Consider the following 20,732-nt stretch of genomic DNA (forward strand, 5'->3'; position numbering starts at 1 on the left):
CAGTCAAAATCAAGAAATGCAAAATATCCAGAAAGAACAGGACAAATAATATCCATTATTAGTGAGTGTTTACAGAACAGGTACTCATATTCTATTAATAAGGGAGTGCAATTGATATTTTTCTGAAGAGCAACTTGGAAGTATAAATTGACAGGCTTAATTTTTTTTATGCCCTTGAGATACTAACTCCAAATTTCATTCATTCATGCCGCAAATATTTGCTGAGTGTTTATCGTGTTTCAAGGCAGTGGTAAAAGTGCTTGGAATATAGCATTGACCAGGTGGGGAAAGACTATAAACCAGGAAATCTATATGACAGAATGTTAAATGGCATTCTTTCTGAGTCAATTTTATATGAAACAGTAATAAGAAATACATCAGATATTAAAGTGAGAGTAAGGTAGACCTGGTATAAAGTTTAGAAAGGAGGTTTCAGAGCAGTTGGTTCCATGTGTTTTGCACCTCTCAGCTAGATCATATGCGTTTTAAAACGGATTTTAAAAGGGTTAACATATGGAAAAGGAATAGGATTTTGCCAAGAAAATTCTTCAGCAAGATTTGTCTTTGCTCTGGAGCCTTTCATATAAGTTTGTGGAGAGGAAGTAGCAAAGTGTTATATTGCCTTCACCGAAGGGCTTCTGTGTGTTGAACTGAAAATTTGAAATATGTTTCATGCATTTGGGAGAGGGGAAGATTCTTAAGTTAAATCAAGATCAGAGCCCACAGTAGTAACTTGGACTGCACATACTATTTGTCTGAAATGGTTATTTAATGAAGCAGAAAAGCCATGGCGCTTGGGTTTCAATTTAGGAGCAGCTGATGATTATGCCAACCGGATCACATTTAAACATAGTTTGATCACATTCCTTTTGTGATGCCTTTAAAACACTTTTTATACATGTTAGATGAACATCTAACAGCCAGAAAAAGGTGAATAGGGTAAGAGGAAGAAGAGTAGAGGTGACTTCTGAATGTAGACCTGAAGGAAGTGAGGGAGCAAGCCATGTGTGAGGATGTCTAGAAGAAGCATGTTGTAGGCAGAGGGAATCTCAAGTGCAGACTCTGTGGTCAGGGTGTGCGTAGCTTGTGGTTGGAGTAAAGACTGCTTGGAGGTTATTGTGAGGCTTTTGCCTTTTATTCCAAGTTGGGAAGCTCTTTAGGATTTTGTGCTAAGGACTGATTTCCTCTTTAAAAGGATCTGCCTTAGCTGCTATTTTGAGAAGACCTGGAGACAAAGGTCACAATCATGGAGAGGATTTCCATGGATATCAGGCATTTTTAACTATTTGTTTTAAGAATATCTTTAGAATTAAGCAGGTGCATAAAAATGCATATACAAGAATGTTCACTGCACCACATTTTTTGTAGCAGCAAAAATGAGTAAACAGCAGGAGTAGTTAAATATTTTAAATATTTTAACATTTTAAATAAATTATTTTGAGACATTGCATGTGTCTGTAATGGAAATAGCATAGCCAGTAAAATAATACAGACCTATACATGTTGATATACACCTATGGTTGTTACATACTTTAAAATAAATATTACAAAGCGAACTGTAAATACGACCTCACTTTCCATCCCCTTCTCCCCTATATCCAACCACAGAAAGTAGATAGAGAGGGAGGGTGGAGAGACAGGTGTGGAAGTCTGTGTGTTAAAATGTTAGCAGTAGTTTTCCCTGGAAATGGGTGTTGTGGTATAGGTGAAACTGATGATTTCATTCTCTTCTTTTCATAGATATGTATCAGTGTTTTCGATTACATATTTATTACATTTAAAGTCAAGAAGAAGAGGGTTTTTTTTAAATTAGTTTCAGAGGTAGAGTTTAGTGATTCATCAGTTGCCTGTAACACCCAGTGCTCATTTCATCGATTGCCCTCCTTAATGCCCATCACCCCGTTACCCCATCCTCCCCCACCTCTCCTCTAGCAATCCTTAGTTTGTTTCCTAGAAGAAGTTATCTTAATTTGGAATGAACTGTGACAGAATTCCTCTTTGGCCTCCTTTACCAGTAAATTGAAGACACATTTATCTAAGCATGAAATTGGGTGAAGAAAAGGAAAAAGTGATAGTGTGGGTGCTCTTGAGATCAGCATATAGGGGTAGCCAGAAGGGAAGGCACTGAAGGGACAAGAGCCAAAGCTCCTTGAAAAAGAAAAAGGCAAGTGTGCGCCAAGTGTGTAGGTCAAGCTGGCAGGCTGACTCCAACCTGCTTACAAGTCCCCCAGTAGCCCACATATAATCTCTAATTACGTAAATGCTACCTTAAAGGAGAATTGATTTCAAAATCTTGATTTATTGTCCATGAAAATATATGTTAGAATATAGATATCTCATGGCTTTGGAAATTTAATTTGCAAACTAGAAAATGAAACCTTTCTCTTTCTCATATTCTCAGGCAATGAAAGCTATGATTCTTTGTCCTAAGCTTTAAAGACTGATAATATCAGTAATTCTTGAATGATTCTTATACATAGATAATTTCACATAAAAATAATTTTTATATTTAATTTAAACATTTATACTTCTTATTTTATAATTGTGAGATATACTTAAAATTGAGTTTGAAACTTGCGTTATCAAAAAATTGCAAGTTGCTGAATATAGCTTATAGAAGTAATATTGAATTCTAATTTTCCTTAAATATTATTTCTTACCTGTTTGATTTACAGAACTGCTTCCCAAATTCATCTAATGAAATTTTCACCAGATGGAGAATTTTTTGCCACTGCTGGGAAGGTAATTTATGAAAATGCTATTGCTATTGGTTTATTTTGAAACATCAGAAACAGGAACTGGTTTCATTCTTTTAATGTATTGACATGGAAAATATTTTCTATTAAAATGTTAAATAGCAAAAATCGGGCTAAATATTATGTGTTAAAAGGCAATATGGTATAATTGAAACAGAGAATGGTATATCTGGATATAAAGCTGCCATTTACCAACTTTTTGATTTTGGTCAACTGGTTAATCTTTTTGAGCAAATAGAAGAATTTACAGACTTTCTAGAGGGACATTTGTAACCATTTTCATGTTTTTACCTGCCAATGTCAGAAATTATTTATTTGTAATTATTGGTTCACCAAATAGTTCACTTACAACTGATTGTGTGAAGTTAATTGTTCTCATGGATCATAGCTTTCTGTAGACAGGGGATGTGATATACCCTAAATTCTCAGGGGGGGTTTTGTTAGGAGACAAGTGAAGCTGTTCATTCTGATTGACTTTAAGTGTGGGAATGCAGTTGTAGCTTAAAAGCAAAACGTGGTACATTCTAGTCACCTTGTTTTTCCTTACTCCCCAAATTAAGAGATGCTGCTTTAATTATACTTAGAATATTTTATGTAATAGTAGCTATTAACTCCTTGTTATCATCTACAGCACTTTCTTTGAACATTCATATGATGCTTCATGAAAAGTCTTGTTTTCAAAGATTAGCAGTCTTCATACCCCTGCTGGTGGTAATGCTTTCTTATTTGATATTTGGCTAAGTGGGAAGATGATCCCTTCATTTAGCAGTCTTCCTCAGTGATTCCATTTAGCATACTGCATGGTAACTAGCATTTTCCTTGATCCACTCCTTGCAAAGTACACATTCACACACTTTAATTCTCAAAGCACAATGATGGAATGCTGATAGAAAACTATCAGAATTAGAGATTTTCTTCTCATTTTCCCCATGCCCCACTGTTCCTCCCATCCCTAAATTTCTGTGATTGTGGAGAAAATTCTTACCCTTGCTTTTTGACTGAATCTTTAATTTAATTCTTATTTGGATGTTTTACTTTTTTTTTTCTTATCAGGATGACTGTCTTTTAAAGGTATGGTATAATGTAGAAAACTGGCGGACAGCTGTTACCTCTCCGGATAAAAATTCAGAAAAACAATCCCAAGGAGAAATGGACTTTTCCTTTGTATATCTGGCCCATCCTCGAGCTGTAAATGGATTTTCCTGGCGTAAAACAAGCAAGTACATGCCTAGGTCAGCAATTTAGTCCTTTTATCTGCGTATTAAGAGAACGTCATTTTGACATTGACTGCTCTTCTTACTTTAAGAATTTATAGCTATAGAACTTTTGCCTAGGAAGATTTTAGTAATATTAGATAGCCCTTGGCCTACAGATGTCTAGCCATGGGTCAGCTATGATCGACACTTCAGAGGAAAGCCATGTGAAAGGATGCTTTACCTCCATCTTAGATGCCTTTAAGTGGCAGAGCTGTACGTCTTTCCTTCTCTGTGTTAAGTGTCCTATTCTTTTGTCTCTTAGTCATTCCCATAATTGTCATTTGTGTGGAATTTTTCATATTTCACTCCCTCATCTGGTACCTTCTCTGTGTATCTCCTCTGGTTTCCTTTTTGTTTTTAACTGCTTTATTGAGAGGATATACTGTGAGGTCTCAAACATTGCTCTAACTATATTCAGCATTTTTGTGGAAAAGAGAGTGTGGTAATAGGTTACTCTGCCCTGAACTAGGTATTATTTTAACCTATACATGCATACTCGAGCACACCTGTCAGTACTTCCTTTCTTTTCTGTGACCCTTGCAAGACCTGATATCCCATTGGATTTTTGCCTGTACTTAGTAAGCACAGAGACCTGTTTCTTAACTTTAGGTAGAAATTGCTTTTTGTTTCATGACCATTTTCAGTTCGGCCACATCATGGAGCAGTACAGTTTTTCCCTTAATCACTGATCTTTGGTAGGATACCTGGGTCATTTGTTGACTTTAGTTTTGCTCTTTTGAGCCAGCAGAGTATATCCAAATTTAAAAAAATGTATATTAAGACTGATTTTTAAAGAATATAGTAGTTTAAGGTTCATAGCAAAATTGAGGGCAAGGTAGAGAGATTTCCCATATATCCCTTGCACTCACACATGCATAGATAGCCTCCCCCAGAGTGATGTATTTGTTAAAATTGATGAACCTGCATCAACACATTATCACCTGAAAGTCCATAGTTTAGATTATGGTTTGCTCTTGGCGTTGTATACTATGTGGGTTTAGACATGAGGGAGGGGAAGAGAGGGAGAAACAGGATTGAGAAAGGGAAGGAGTAGGGGCCCTAGCATGTGGGGAGAGGTTGAAAGGGAGAATGGCCTTTAAGCCTGAGAAGCAGAGCACTGCCTTTAGAGCACAGAGGGAGGGAGTCTCGGAAAGTGAATGGAAAGGGAAAAAAGTCTGGAGAGTAGCAGAGGAAAGGGTGGGGATGGGAGAGGTGAGAGAGCAGAGGAGGGAAGCTGAAGGGGAGAGCAACCCATGCAAAACATGCTGGTTTTCTCTTTCTTCCCTTTGTTAGAGATCTTTTTTTTAATCAAGCAGCTCTGTTTAACAAAGCGATTACTACAGAATATTTTGATTTCCTTTTTATTTTTAACTTACTGAGTTACTTGATAAAAGCCTTTTACTGATCTTTTAAAAATCTGATATGTTTGAATATGTGTCTACTACAGGATATTGTGACTTCTTTTTCTTTCTTTCTTTTTTTTTTAAATGAGTTACCCAATAAAAGGTACTCTTTGTTGATGGGGGTTCGACGTTTGAGCTCTTGATGCTTATCAGGTTTATTAATATGTATGTAATTGATCTTGCTGTTATTTTGTGACTGGAAAGACAGTGAAAGTGGAAAGACTTCACTAAACTTCATTAGAAGTCAAGAATAAGGAAGGAGGTGGCTAGTAATTATTTCATCATGATTTTTCTATTCATGTAGTCACTGCTTTTTGCAAATGTTAAGCAAGGAGAGAATAACTATACTAAATAGTGTAGTTTGTCGCTGACTAGTGCATGTGTAGCTTTACAGAAAGCAAAAATGAAACATTATGAAGGAATCTGAATGGTAACCATCCACTGAATAAATCAGAACATTCTAAAAGTTGCAGGTTTTTCTTGTTTATTGACTGAAAGATTATGGCATTGTTTCAGTCTTTGTTCTTTGGCTGTATGGAGAATCTTAGGTTCTTAAAACAAGAACTACCAAATTCTAGGCAGAAAAGAAATACGTTAGCAGGCATTTGCTGTGATGAAATAAAATACCCACTCAATTTTAATGGTTTTTACTAAATACATTGCATTAATGTGTATTGACATTTTTTTATCAGTACCTTTGTTGTGTGCATTGAATTTATTACTGAAACGCTACAGAATGTTATACTGTCTGAGATTTATATTTTTGCCTCTAAAATTTTTTTATTCCTCAGGGCTTCTGTATGTAATGTATTGTTAACTTGCTGCAAAGATAATGTATGTCGTCTTTGGGTAGAGACATTTTTACCAAATGATTGTTTGCTCTATGGAGGTGACTGCAACCATTGGGCCGAACCAATTAATTTAACAAATAACTTCAAAAGAAATGTTTCCAGTAAGGAACGAGCTCAAAATACTCTAGATGTAAGTGCTTTTGTTAGGTGTTATTTCCTACAAGTGTTAAAACCTTTTATAATTTGCCTTTTTTGTAACATTCATCCTAATTAATATTCAAAGTATATGGTTAGTTATGAAAAAATATGTATGTTAGGAAAACAATTCTCAGAAAACTTTCTATTTTATTTGGTTTAAAAAATATGCCTAAGTATTTAAGAGCATTAAACTACTTATAATTATGAAGTTAATCTTAGTTAACTGATGATAACAAAAGGAAGATTACACTTAGCTAAAATAACAAATGAAAATCTGAGAATGCAAAGAATTGGCTGTAAAAATAGTTTATATTTTTACTTTGTTTAGAGATTGGGGTGTTTTGTCCTGACATAATTATAGGAATGATTAGAATAGTTTTATCAGAGTCTGTTCTGTATATGTTACCTTTTTTTATATATAAGATTTTTATTTATTTGAGAGAGAGAGAGCACAAGCAAGGGGAAAGGCAGAGGGAGAAGCAGGCTCTCTACCAAGCAAAGAGCCTGACGTGGGACTCGATCCCAGGTACCTGGGATCATGACACGAGCTGAAGGCAGATGCCTAACCGACTGAGTCACCCAGGAACCCCTATATTTCTCATCTTTAGAACCTCCCAGAACTTAAAGTTGTTTTTGGTGGGTTTTGTTTTGTTTTTAGAGAACAAGAAAGTATGGTGAGGCAGGGTGCAGAGAGAGGGAGAGCAAGAGCAAGAATCCTAAGCAGGCTCCACGCCCACCGTGGAGCCCAACCAGGGGCTTGATCTCATGACCCTGAGATAATGACCTGAGCTGAAATCAAGTCTGACACTCATCCGACTTAGCCACCACCCAGGTGCCCCTTGAAGTATTTATTTTACTGATTAGTATAGAAAGTAAAAGTAAATTTTTCATGTTTAGATTAATTGAACATACATTAGTAATACAGATTCTTATTTTCTTGATATGGAAATCAGAAAGTGATTTGTCTTTGAATGCTTTGTATAATTATGGAAAAACTATTTGTCAAATTTGGAGAGTATTCTCAGGGCTCAGAATGTAAGTAAATATATATTGCCTGGAGACTTAACAACTGATAGAATGGTTATGTGTAATAACAGCTGAAAGAGGTCTTACCTAGGAATGAAGACTCTCATTCTATGCTTAGGTGACCTCGTGTTCTGTAGAAACTGTTTTATCAGATGAAAAATGAGAATAAATAAATATCAGCACTCTGCCTTATGAGTCAAATGAAGTGATCTCTGAAAAAGGTTAGCAAGTCAGCCATGCCACTTGAAATATCATCGTAATATATGATGGCATATTGTTCAGTGCTTTATGGTCATAGGGAATAAATTGGACACAAAGGGAATAGTATTCGTAGAGACATCATTATCCACAGATACACTGCTGTGAACTTCTGTTTTAGAAAATTACTTATGAGAAAAATAAACCAAATAAAAATTGAAAATATTTGTGATGGTTTAAAAAAGTTAGGCAGTTGAGTTCTAAGCTTATTCTTCAGATTTCAGATTTGCTGCACAAAAGTACTGAAAGATGTTTGTACATATAAACTCTTCTGAAATAGAGTATATTTGAAATAAGTCAGTAAGAGTACACTTACCATGATGAGTACTGAGTAATGTGTAGAATTGTGGAATCACTATACTGTATACCTCAAACTAATGTAATGCTGTTAATTATACTGGAATTAAAAATTAGTTAAAATGGAGAAATGAAGTAGAGAATAATGTCTAATAATCATTTTGTAACCCATACGTATGTATATGCTTATGACATTGTGGCCAGTGGTTTTACTTTGTTTTTACTGGTACAGGTGAATCTGAGACATTTTCGCAGAGGTCGGAGGAGATCACTTCCCGTCGTAGCACATACTGGATACCTGCCACACCAGCAGGACCCTCATCATGTCCACAGAAATGCTCCGCTGCATGCCAACGCACTTTGCCACTTTCATATTGCTGCCAGCATCAACCCAGCCACGGGTAATAGAACGCTGTTCAACAACTGTTCTTGGACTTGAGTAATTAATTTTATAACAAAGACATTTTACTTCTAGTTTTGAATAAGTAAGAAAAGTTGCTTATCTAACTTTTCATTATAGCCAGCTCACTAATTACATAAAAATAGGGTTTTGCTTACTTGTTTGCTTTTTAAAGCTATGATTTGGTTTGTGATTAAGATCTTAATAAGTCATTGAGATTCTTCATTAGTTTATTCAGAAGTTGTGATTTGAGCTAAAACTTAACAGGTTAACACCATAGAATAGTATTTTGTAACTACTGTATAGTTGTTAAAATAAAACCATCGTGTAGGGATGCCTGGGTGACTCACTCAGTTAAGCATCTGCCTTTGGCTCAGGTCATGATCCCAGGGTTCTAGGATGGAGTCCCAATCGGGCTCCCTGCTCAGTGAGGAGCCTGCTTCTCCCTCTGTCTGCCTCTCCCCCTGATTAGGCTCTCTCTCTCTCTGGCAAATAAATAAATAAAATCTTAAAAAATAAAACAAAACAAAAAAAAACATGTCTAATGCTTAGTCTTCGGTGATCTTCCAGAAGTAGGACAGAAATATGTAGAAGTTATAACTGAAAGAGTTAAGAAACTTACCTCAGTAGTCAAGTATGTACTATTAGATTTTTTAAAATCTAGAATATCTGGATCTATCTGTGAATTTGAAGATTTAAAGTGCTCATCTTTCAGTAAATGTTTTCTGTGAGTTTAAAAAGCAACTGGTCAGAGTTGGAGCTTAAAGAGGAACCTTAGCATATTACTGGGAAAAGATTAAAAACAGTATTTGCACATAATAAGTACTATCTATACAGAAAGTGGAAAGTGAAAGCCTCTTTTACTTCTGCCCCACCCTAGTCCTTCTCCGCTGTGGATAACCACTATTTAATTTTTGCATATTTTGGAGATATTCTTATGCATAGAATAGCATAACCTATTTTCTTTTTTTAAAATACTCCATATCTTTATTTTTTAATTTTTTATTGTTTAAATTCAGTTGATTAACCTAGAGTGTATTATTAGTTCAGAGGTAGAGTTCAGTGATTCATCAGTCTCATATAATACTCAGTTCTCATTACATCAAGTGTCCTCCTTAATACCCATCACCCAGTTATCCCATCCCCCAACTCTTCTCCCTTCCAGCAACCCTCAGTTTGTTTTCCTGTGGTTAAGTGTCTCTTATGGTTTGTCTCCCTGGATTTACAGTACTATTACATTCCTTAAGGAAACATAGCAATAAATGTGGTTCGTTAGTTACCTGAATCAAAGAGAGAAATGTTTTGGTAAGTTAAGGGTAGAGATACTTGCACTAAGAATAGAGTATTTGCTGATTTTCTTAGCTTTTATTTGGTTAACAAGAGCCCCAGCTCTAAAAGAATCCATGAGCCAAGAAAATAAAAGGACAATATTGAATTATTTTTAGTAAAACTTTATATAGGCTTGGGAAATACCGTTACCTTTGTCAAAAAACATTCATTGGCAGTGCTTGTAATAACCAGAGGCAGCTTCGAGTCTACTAGAGTTGTTGTGAAAGTCTCTTCTGAATAAAGGACAACAGTTTGAGAATAGAGAAAGCTTGGATTCTTGCCTTTAATGGAAAAGGCTGAGGGGTTACAGAAAAATAAGCCCTAAGTTCCAATGTAGCACCTCCTTGACAACCTTCCAATAAAGAAAACTCTAAAACCTTTCTTTAGGTATTAAGACCTTAAGGAAAATCCATATATGTAGAGTGAATCAAAGCAGAATAATATTATAAGCAGCTGGATTAGACACTATGGAGATCTCCTTTCCCTAAGTTAGACCTTTTGGAATGACCTTTCTGGATGCTGTGTTTCTTGTTCAAGGCCAAACTTTCAGATAGAGTTTCACTTACTTGCCCATCAATAGAAATAGAGGAGGGGAGTTTGTAAGAACACCTTCTTCTAATTATAATTCTTATACCCTTTCCCTGAAGATTTGTCATAAAAAATGGCTTCAATAAAATTCTTTGAGGTCAGGAGATAGGAGAAATATAAGGTCCCTTTTATGGTCCCTTTTACGGAGAGTGCTGCTGTTGAAAGCCTGCATTAACCTGGCCTCTCCTTGTGTATTTAACATCTAGGCCTTTGGTCTCATAGAGGCATTGCTTATCTTTTTTGTGTTGATTGTAACTTGAAAATCAGAAAATCATACTGAATAGGATTCTTGAGGACACTCTTTGATTCCCTGGCACTAATGTATATCCACCTAGGCATAATAGAATTGGCAGTACAGTCCCTCAAGACTTTTCCTGAGTGTTTGGTCTGTGCCAAATAGCAACTAGAGATAGTGGTAGGAACTGAAGGTATAGTGTTGGAAACCAGTGTGATCCTTGCTCTCGTGAAGCCTGTCATTAAGAAAGGGATAGATAAATACAAATCAAATAATATAGTAATGAATGTGCATTTATAAACAGAGCTCTTGGATTGGATTGGATATATCTATCAACTCTTAGAACTTGCCTCCAACAGAAGGGGTAGGAGAAAGGTTCTTTTATCCTTTCCTTTATAATTCATCTCCTATAATACTGTTTTTCACCGGTATCTAACAATTGATACACTGTTTGAACAGGTAATTAAGTCAAATTATTTTTCTTCTCCTTTAAAAAAAATCAGTAAATTTGTGGAAAATAGTTTCCTTCTCTGAATCCATTTTAGCCTTTACTGTTCTGCAGATTCCAGCATGATCTAGTTTCTATTTGATTTAATATGATAGATAAACTTTTCTTCACCTCTCTATTAATCAGGGATTATCATTTGTCACAATTTACTATGAATTTGTACTTCAGTATACTTAATTCAGCAATTAAGTGAAAAATAATACCAAGAAAGAATTTTTTTTTTACCTGGTTTTGTCTTGAATGCCTTCCTTGAAGGTAAGATGGGGATCTAATTTTCTGCTTTCCAATGTGAATCTTGATGCTAATAAATTGGCATTATCTAGCTTAGAGTTAGGTAGGTCATTTAAAAACTTAAGTTAAAAAGTTGTTAAAATTGAGATAAATAAGGGGCACCTGAGTGGCTCAGTTTGTTAAGCCTTTGCCTTGGGCTCAGGTCGTGATCTCAGGGTCCTGGGATTGAGCCCTGCATTGGGCTCTCTGTTCAACAGGGAGCCTGCTTCTTTCTCTCTTTCTGCCTGCCTACTTACGATCTCTCTGTCAAGTGAGTAAATAAAATCTTTTTTTTTAAAAATTGAGATAAATAAGCCACTTATTCCTTTGACATATTGATGGCATTTTTCTTCGAGAAATTTTTAAGGAGACTTTCCTCTTAACATGTCTACAGATTATAGATTTCTTTCTTTCTTTCTTTTGAAGATTTTATTTATTTATTTGTCAGAGAGATAGAACACAAGCAGGGGAAGCAGTGGGTAGAGGGAGGAGCTGGCACCCCACTGAGCAGGGAGCCCAATACAGGACTCAGTGCTAGGACCCTGGAATCATGACCTGAGCCAAAGGCAGAGGCTTAACCGACTGAGCCACCCAGGCATCCCTATAGATTTATTTCTTAATGAGAACATTTTTTGAACTAAAGAAAATACCTGTATGTATATATAAATATGATCTGTGACCTGAAATATGTAATTGTTTTTCTTTATAATAGTTATGTTAAATCTACCATTTTTAAAGCTTTTATCATTAATAATAATCATGGCAAACATTATTTGGGGAGTCCTATTTAAAATCTAGTACAGAGGTTTAAAGATAAGTATAACATAGTAGAAATAGAAGATGTGAATGTTTTGTATGCTGGAATGATAGACATATAAATTGTGTGTATGTGTTTTGTTGTTCTTTACAGACATTCCACTTCTTCCTTCTATCACATCTCTAAGTCTAAGTGAAAATGAGAAGAGTGGGCCTTTTGTGGTACATTGGCTGAACAATAAAGAGTTGCATTTTACTTTGTCCATGGAAGTCTTTTTACAGCAACTTAGAAAAAGTTTTGAGCAACCATCTTCTGAGGCCAGTGTAGAAGACTCTAATCAGGCAGATGTAAAATCTGATGAAGGTAAAGCTTTAAGAAGGATAAAAAAAAATGTTACTTTGTTGATAATAGCTAAGATTTTTATATTGGGGTAACATAAGCTACTAGCTTCAGACATTCAAAATTGCAATGGGTTAAAACAACTTTGGAGTAGCTCAGTGAATTGTCCAATGTTGGTATTCCTGTTCCTGGTGGCTTTCTTTTATAGGATGATACAGGCTCGGGGTTCTCCATGCTTATGCTTTTGTTAGCCCCTAGGCCTTGCTACTTAAAGGACTATTTGTGGCCTAGTAACATTGACATTACCTAGGAGCTTATTAAAAATTACCTATGTATTGACAGAAACCTGGAAATTGGACACTGTAAACGTATTCCTTTAAAATAGTTTAAGAGTGTCATATCAGTTATAAGTGCATATACCCAGAGCATCTCTAATGTAGCCAACTCAGGTTTTAAAAAATCCAATATTATGAAGAGAGTACAAAGTACACTTGAATAATATATTTGAATAATTCACCCCAGAATTATAGACCCCATTCTGTCTTCTTCGTTGAGAAAATCTAAGGTCTTCCGAGTAAATTGTGGTACAGCAAGTTTAACTATTATTCTCTAGTCCAGTATTAGTCCTCTATCGTTAACCCACTGACTCAATCCTATAGGTCTTCTGATTGCTGAGTTAACTCCAGTGGCCTTATATCCCTGGAGCAGAGTTATTTTTAAAGGGGAGCCAATTTCTTGTTTATTTAAAAGTTATTATGTTTTTCATCTTGAATGCATTTACAAAGATCTTTCTTAACAGCTTGTATTTACTTGGTTCATGAATTCTTTTGCTTATAGAAATGGATGATGGTGTGGATGATCTGAAAATAAATCATGAAAAGAAGGAATTGGGTAGTGATAAAATAGTACCAAATTCAGGTTTTGTACCCTTACCATCAGCTGCCATCGATCATCAGATTGAAGTACTTCTGTCTGAATGGAGTAAAAATGCAGACATGCTCTTCAGTATTCATCCCATGGATGGCTCTTTGCTAGTTTGGCATGTGGATTGGCTGGACGAATACCAGCCTGGTATGTTTCGTCAAGTCCAGGTACTATTACGATCTCAGGAGAGCTGCTGCTTATTAAATGTGGGTACTGTTTTGTGATACTTCTTCATGTTATATCATATGTTCTGATATTTACTTTTTTAATTCTAGGTGTCCTTTGTTTCCAGAATTCCTGTAGCTTTTCCCACAGGTGATGCGAACTCTCTCTGTAAAAGCATAGTGATGTATGCCTGCACCAAGAATGTTGACTTGGCTATTCAGCAAGGGAAACAAAAACCTTCTAGCCTCACGCGGTCTACGTCAATGCTTATCTCTTCCGGCCACAGTAAATCAACTAATAGTTTAAAATTAAGTATTTTCACTCCTAATGTTATGATGATATCAAAGCATGCTGATGGCTCTCTGAATCAGTGGCTGGTCAGTTTTGCTGAAGAATCTGCCTTTTCTACAGTTCTCAGTATTTCTCACAAATCTAGATATTGTGGTCATCGCTTTCATCTTAATGATTTAGCTTGCCACTCAGTATTACCATTATTGCTGACAACGTCACACCACAACGCACTAAGGACGCCAGATGTTGATAACCAAAAGCAACCTTGTGATCTTGTAAATACTGAAGAATGTTTTTTGGCACAACAGAGTAAAAACAGCATTGACGTGACATTTCAGGATCCCAATGCAGTTTATAGTGAGCTTATTCTTTGGAGGGTTGATCCAGTCGGGCCATTGTCTTTTTCTGGAGGTGTTTCTGAGCTTGCCCGGATTAATTCTTTACATGTTTCTGCATTTTCCAATGTGGCATGGCTCCCCACTCTTATACCCAGTTACTGTCTAGGTAAGCTTTCTGGTTTTATTTTAAGAAATTTAGATTTTCTGACATCGTTTCAGGGTTAAATTTTGAATGTTTGTGAATACTTTCTAGGTGCATACTGCAACTCTCCTAGTGCATGCTTTGTAGCAAGTGATGGACAATATCTGAGATTATATGAAGCTGTTATTGATGCCAAGAAACTTCTGTATGAGCTTTCCAATCCTGAAATTTCTGTAAGTAAATGGCTTTTAAAAGTAAGTGTATAGTATGAGGTTTCTAGATACTTAATTTATACTTTTGAGGCATGTTCTAGAATTGTGACATATAATTTGTGATAAATAGATGTATATTTTCTGGTTACTTTATTTTTTTTCATATTTGCAATGTACCATTATAGCAATTCTCAGCTTCTTTAAAAAGAAACCATTTCTTTCATTCATTCCAAAAATAGAGTCTAGTGTCATACAATATGTGTTTCTCTAATGCTGCTTTGCTCAGAGATAAATGAGGACTACTGGCAGTATAAATGTGGAAGTTACGTTGGTTTGTCTGCAGTTTTTTTCAAGGCAGTGGGAGTGGGAGTAACAGCAGTAGAATTTTAATCTTAACCAAGAAAGAAAAAGCTCTCAGCTTATTTGCAGTACAGTTAGGAGTCCTTCCAGCATCATCACAGAGCCTTTATCTTGTGACAGGTGGTACTTCTTCCTCTGCACAGCTAATAGCAACCACCGTCTGCACTGTCTTAGCGCCGCCACCAAGCTAGTACCTACATTTAAATATCCCTTGAGGTAACCTTCAGCCATACTGAGCTTCTTGATTAGGGGATTCAAGCCATCTCCTCAGCTACCAGTTAATGTTTTTGTTAATGTGCTTGTTATCCAGCTGCACAGGTGTTAGTGGTCTTGCTCTCATCAGTCTTTTTCCATCAGTCTTTTTTAATATGTGGTTTTTCAGAATGCAGGGTTTTTCAAAACACATATGACAGTGTTTTACTAGAAACACATATATTTATTGAGGGCCTTCTGTTTTTTCAGGTATTATTTAAGTGCTGGGAATTTAGATGTGAAGAGAACAGACAAAAATCTGAGATTACATTCTATAGTGAAAGGGGTATAGAAAAAAAGGCAAAAATATATTAATAAATGTTATAGAGAGAAACGATGTTGCACAAGGGAATGCCAAGTAAGGTACTGGTCTCAGAAAGGGTACCATTTGAGTAAGGACCTGCAAGAGATATGGATGTGGATATTTAGAGGAAGAATATTTTAGGAAGAGAAACAGCCAGGGTAAAAATCCTGAGGTCAAGGCATGGTTGCTATGTAAAGGAGCAACAAAGAGGACATTGTGGCTGGGGCAGAGTAAGTGAGGTGCAGAGTAGTCAGGGATAGAGTTAAAAAATTAGCCTAGCCAGATCTTACAAGCCCTTCTGGGCCTTTGTGGTAACTTTGGCTTTTACTGTGAATTACATAGATACCATTGACAATGACCGACTGATACGATCTCACTTGGATTTTGAAAGGATCTCTCTGGGGCGCCTGTGTGGCTCAGTGGTTAAGCCTCTGCCTTCAGCTCAGGTCATGATCTCAGGGTCCTGGGATCGAGTCCCGCATCGGGCTCTCTGCTCAGCGGAGAACCTGCTTCCACCTCTCTCTCTCTCTCTCTCTCTCTCTGTCTGCCTACTTGTGATCTCTGTCAAATAAATAAATAAAATCTTCTAAAAAAAAAATCTCTTTAGCTGCTGTATAAATCAGACATGGGGAGCAGAAGTGGCATCAGAGAGGCCAATGCAGGAGTCTTTACAGTAGTCTGGGAAAGAATCAAAGGGGTATAGAATGGTAGCAAGTGGTAGTGGTAAAGATGATAAAATTGGCCAAATCTCAATGCGATTTGAACATTGAATAGGCAGGATTGGACTGAATGTGGGGCTTGTATGAGAAAAAGAGAATGATGGCTCATGTTGGTGAGCACAAGGAAGAATAGAATGACTCTGAGTTGAGTTGAGTTGAGTTGAGAAGAGTGTCTAAGAGGCTGATTCTGAGGAGCAGGTAGATTTGAGAGTCTGGTGTTGAACATGTTAATTTTGAGATGACTGACATCCAAGAGACGTAGTATACTAGATGTAGTTTTAGAGGAAGGTCTGAGCTGAAGGTGTAAAATAACTAGTTGTCAGTATATGAATTTAAAGGTGTGAAGCTGAATGAGATCACAGAAGGACAGTAGAAGTGATAGGATTGAACTCTGGGGCATCCCATTGTTGAAAGTATGGTGAATGTGGCATATAGTGGAAGCCAAGTGAGGACAGTTATTTCAAGAAGGGAGTGATCACTAGAATCAAATGCTGCTCATAGATAAAGTGTGATGAAGATCCAATTTAACAGTGTGACCTTGACTAGAGCAGTAAGGACATACATACCTTGAGAAACCCACATACATGAATAGTATAGCAACATGTTTCTTTAGTTCCATCTTTCTCACCTCAAAATTAATGCCTAGAAAACATTGATGCTTAGAACATTTCTGTGACATTGAAGTCAGTCTTTTACATTTATAGATGTAAAATGTTCTTCCCCCTTATCATGCATTACTTTTGTTCTTCTTTGTGTTGACTGACCCATAACTCTTACTCATTCCTCTGTAATGAATAGTAAGGTAAAATCCTACAGTGTTTATAATGAAAGCAACTTGTGAATTTATTTAGCCCCACTTGAACTTACTTATTATTTACCTACTATGACTGAAATCTAATTTATTTATTAATTATTTTTGAATTTAATTGTTTAATAAAATGTTTTTTTTTTTTTTAAACAGAAATATGTTGGAGAAGTGTTTAACATCGTAAGTCAACAGTCAACAGCTAGGCCAGGATGCATTATCGCATTAGATCCCATTACCAGACTTGTAAGTACTATTTTTCTGGCCACTCAGCCTTGGGAAATAACATATATGTCAACTTATGTTGGTCTTTATTTACATTCAGCAAGGCAGAAAAACGCAGCTGCTTCATGTTTTTCAAGAAGATTTCATTTTGAATAACCTTGAGAAGAAAGGTCTGGGAAAAGACAGAATAGTATCTGATGCAGGTAAAGAATAGTTTTTTTTAATGTAATGAGAAATATTATGTGGAGTACATTAAACAGTAAATAAAGATAAGTTGATATAATGTTTCATATCACCTATGTGAACTTAAAATTTTCCTATTAGGTTTGTGATGTTATTAACCATATAAATACCCAGTAGTCTTTTATTCTTTTTTTTTTTTTTTTTTAAGATTTTTATTTATTTATTTATTTGAGAGAGAGGGAGAGCAAGAGAGAGAGAGCATGAACAGGGAGAGTGGTTGAGGGAGAGGGAGAAGTAGGGAGCCCAATACAGAACTCTATCCCAGGACCCTGAGTCCATGATCTGAGCCAAAGGCAGATGCCCAGCTGACTAAGCCACCCAGTCACCCAGTTGTTTTGTATTCTTAAACCAGGAAAAAAACATGAAAAAATTAAAGGAGTTTGTCAGTTATATTTTTTAAAAAGCGTAATAGAGATTTTTTATTAATAGTATATGAGTATGCTTTGCATAGATACAGTCCTGCACTAGCAGTTTGAATAATATGGATACCTGACCTTTTAGAAGTCTACAATTTAAAGCAGTAGCTTAAAGCTTCAAGTTATAATTTAAAGACAAAGTGTTTTAATTAATACTTTTATAGTTAAGCATTTAAAAAAATTAACCTCCTCCACTAAAAATTAACTGTTATTTTGTGTAGAGGAAAACAGAGCAAAATAAAGCTTAAACCTCTTGGTCATTAGTTTTAATTATAGAGCCAAAGCAAACTGAGAAATTACTTTCCTTATGAATGAACCGTACAGTTTTTGCCTGGTGCTTTTAAAAGTCTGTTATTAAGCCCCACATAATACTAATTTCATTCTGTATTTGTTCCAGGTTATTTTTCTTAGATTTCTTGTACACTGTTTCTTAATTCCACGTTTTTCTATTTTTCTTTTCCTTTGAGTTTGCACTGTTATGTCCAATGTCTAATTTCTTACCACTGTTTTCACTTAGTCATTTTCCCTGAGAGTTCGTGAACTGTACAAAACACAGTGCTTTGGTAAGCTCTGAATATAATAATGGAAAGATACTGAAAATGGAAAATAAAGATGTCAGATACAAGATAAAAGGCTATTTATATCAACAAAATATTCTTTATTTTTCATTTTTTATATCAATATTAGCATTAGTATTGTTAACTCACGTCTCTTTGAGGTTTTTTTTAAAGAAGTTACTCTCATGCTTTAGGTAGAGTTTTGTTGTGATCTTAAATCTATTCTAGCATTTTCTTTTCTAGGATTCTTCATTTTTTAATTTATTTTTTCTCTTTAAAAATGAATATTTTTCCTAGTTTTCCTTAAAATATTCTGGAAATTCTTACTTATACTAAAAAAATACTATCTTGATTATCAGAATTTTCCAGAAAACACCCACAAAATGTAACATGTTCATCTTACTTTGTTCTAATATCAAGAACCGAAGAAATGCTTCACAGATACATTTGTTATTAGGACAATCTTTCTTGTTAGTAAAATTATCAGAAGTAGGTTGATCTCTGATCTTTTTTCTTTAGTCGTAATCCCTTATCCTTCCTCTTAATCCTTGGAATTTAAGTGTCTAACTCACCCAGAACCCATTACCACGGTTACCTTTTCATTTAGTTTCTTAATACAATATAACTTAAGATATTTGTGGTTATTTTTCTGGTTTTTATATATTCTATGATTTATATGGTTTTTTACTTTTTCTTTACATAATTTTGTACGTAGTGAAGATTAGTTTATGATTAAGAAAACTTGGATTAAAGTCCATCATTAAGCCAAGTTAATTTTTTTCCAGGCAATAATGGGTCACTGATTTTATATTTTAGATGCAGTTGTTTTATTTTGAGCAGCTTGTGTGCTGCTTAAATCATGAAGTTTTGACTAAGAAAAATTCTTAATGGGTGAATGATGAATACTTTTATTTTGGTTCTTAGATAAACTTCATTAATAGGTCATTCCATTATGGAAGTTATTTACTTTGAAATATGTTTGGCAATACAATTTTAATCATGATATGTTGATTTAAAATATATAAAAAAAATAATAAAATATTTGTCACATAGTTCCCACCTGTTCAGAAATTTCCTTATGGTCTAACCTATGTGAATAACATGATAGTGATTACTATGATATGTGACTGTTTTTAAGCCTGACAATTCAGAATTGAAAAGTATAGCATATATTTTAATTGTTCAAGTTTTAATTTAACAAAAATTCATGTGATCAGAAAGTTGATTGTATTCCATAATGCTGCTTTGTATATAGAATTTTAGGTAAGAGGTTTTTTTTTAATTCATTTATTTTAACTTGTCATAGTTAATAAGTTATCTCATTTATCCATGTTAATAGTGAAAAATATTAATACCAACAGGCAGCTCACCTAATGGATTTTCTGAGAAATTCTACCTAATTGTGATAGAGTGTACCCAAGACAACCGTTCATTGCTACACATGTGGAATTTACATTTACAGTCCATTCCTGTCTCATTGGGTGAGTCCTTTTTTTTTTTTTTTTTAAATATCTGGAGCTTTAAGTAGGCTTAAATGAATAAATTATGTATGAGTAGATAGTTCAGTACATTTTTTTAATACATATTCTTTTCTTTCTTTATTTTTCTTTTCTTTTTTATTTATTTGAGAGGGAGAGAGTACAAGTAGGCAGACCAGCAGGCAGAGGGAGAGTGAGAAGCAGACTCCCTCTGAGCAGGGAACCCCATGCAGGGCTCAATCCCAGGACCCCAGGATCACGACCTGAGCCGAAGGCAGCTGTTTAATGAACTGAGCCACCCAGGCCCCCTAAACCTATTCTTATTGAGTGAAAATAATTGTAGTTTTATTCAGTTAATGAAAAAAGCAAATGGATTCTCTGATTTTCTTTCCATAAAGAATCCTATTAATATATTTTTTAATAAGGCTTTGGGATTATAAAATATAGCCGTTTTAATACTTACAAGGTTCCCCCCCCACCCCGGTTTTTGCTTCTTTTCTTATGTTTTATAGATGAAAAAGTAGATACAAAAATATCTGAAGCAGTTTGGCAGCCGGAAGAACATTATTCTTCTTCTCCAGAGAAGATCGTATCTCCTTTTTCACAGAAGTATCAGGCTTGCAGAGCAAATCTCCAGAGTGCTAGCAAGTTGACTCTGACTTCAGAAATGGTTTATAGCCAAGAGATGAATTTGCCAGAAGGAGTTGAAGTAATAAGTGTTAAGCCATCAGCAGGTTAGTAAAGTTTGTGAAAAGAGACTAATCAAACTTGATAATCCATGAATCTTTAAAGGTATTTAAAAAGGGGCACAACTTCTGTTTTTAAATCTATATGGAAGCAGAAATGGAAGCACTATTTTAAGTATCCTACATTGAAAACTTAAATAAATT

General features: G+C 35.3%; 1 protein-coding gene across 1 annotated transcript in view; it reads left to right on the forward strand.

Moving 5' to 3' along the window:
• The window catches only part of DMXL1 (Dmx like 1), a 125,059-nt gene that overhangs the window by 28,252 nt on the left and 76,075 nt on the right, over positions 1–20,732 (forward strand). Inside the window, exons 6-17 of the mRNA XM_080804998.1 lie at positions 2,676–2,742; positions 3,810–3,988; positions 6,207–6,396; positions 8,218–8,386; positions 12,226–12,435; positions 13,249–13,502; positions 13,611–14,295; positions 14,383–14,504; positions 17,080–17,169; positions 17,249–17,351; positions 19,726–19,845; positions 20,355–20,576. Of these exons, the coding sequence (XP_080661124.1) occupies positions 2,676–2,742; positions 3,810–3,988; positions 6,207–6,396; positions 8,218–8,386; positions 12,226–12,435; positions 13,249–13,502; positions 13,611–14,295; positions 14,383–14,504; positions 17,080–17,169; positions 17,249–17,351; positions 19,726–19,845; positions 20,355–20,576 (2,411 nt within the window). The remainder of the gene's footprint in view (positions 1–2,675; positions 2,743–3,809; positions 3,989–6,206; positions 6,397–8,217; positions 8,387–12,225; positions 12,436–13,248; positions 13,503–13,610; positions 14,296–14,382; positions 14,505–17,079; positions 17,170–17,248; positions 17,352–19,725; positions 19,846–20,354; positions 20,577–20,732) is intronic.

The sequence above is a fragment of the Martes martes genome, assembly GCF_963455335.1.
Source record: "Martes martes genome assembly, chromosome: 5".
Classification (NCBI taxonomy): domain Eukaryota; kingdom Metazoa; phylum Chordata; class Mammalia; order Carnivora; family Mustelidae; genus Martes; species Martes martes.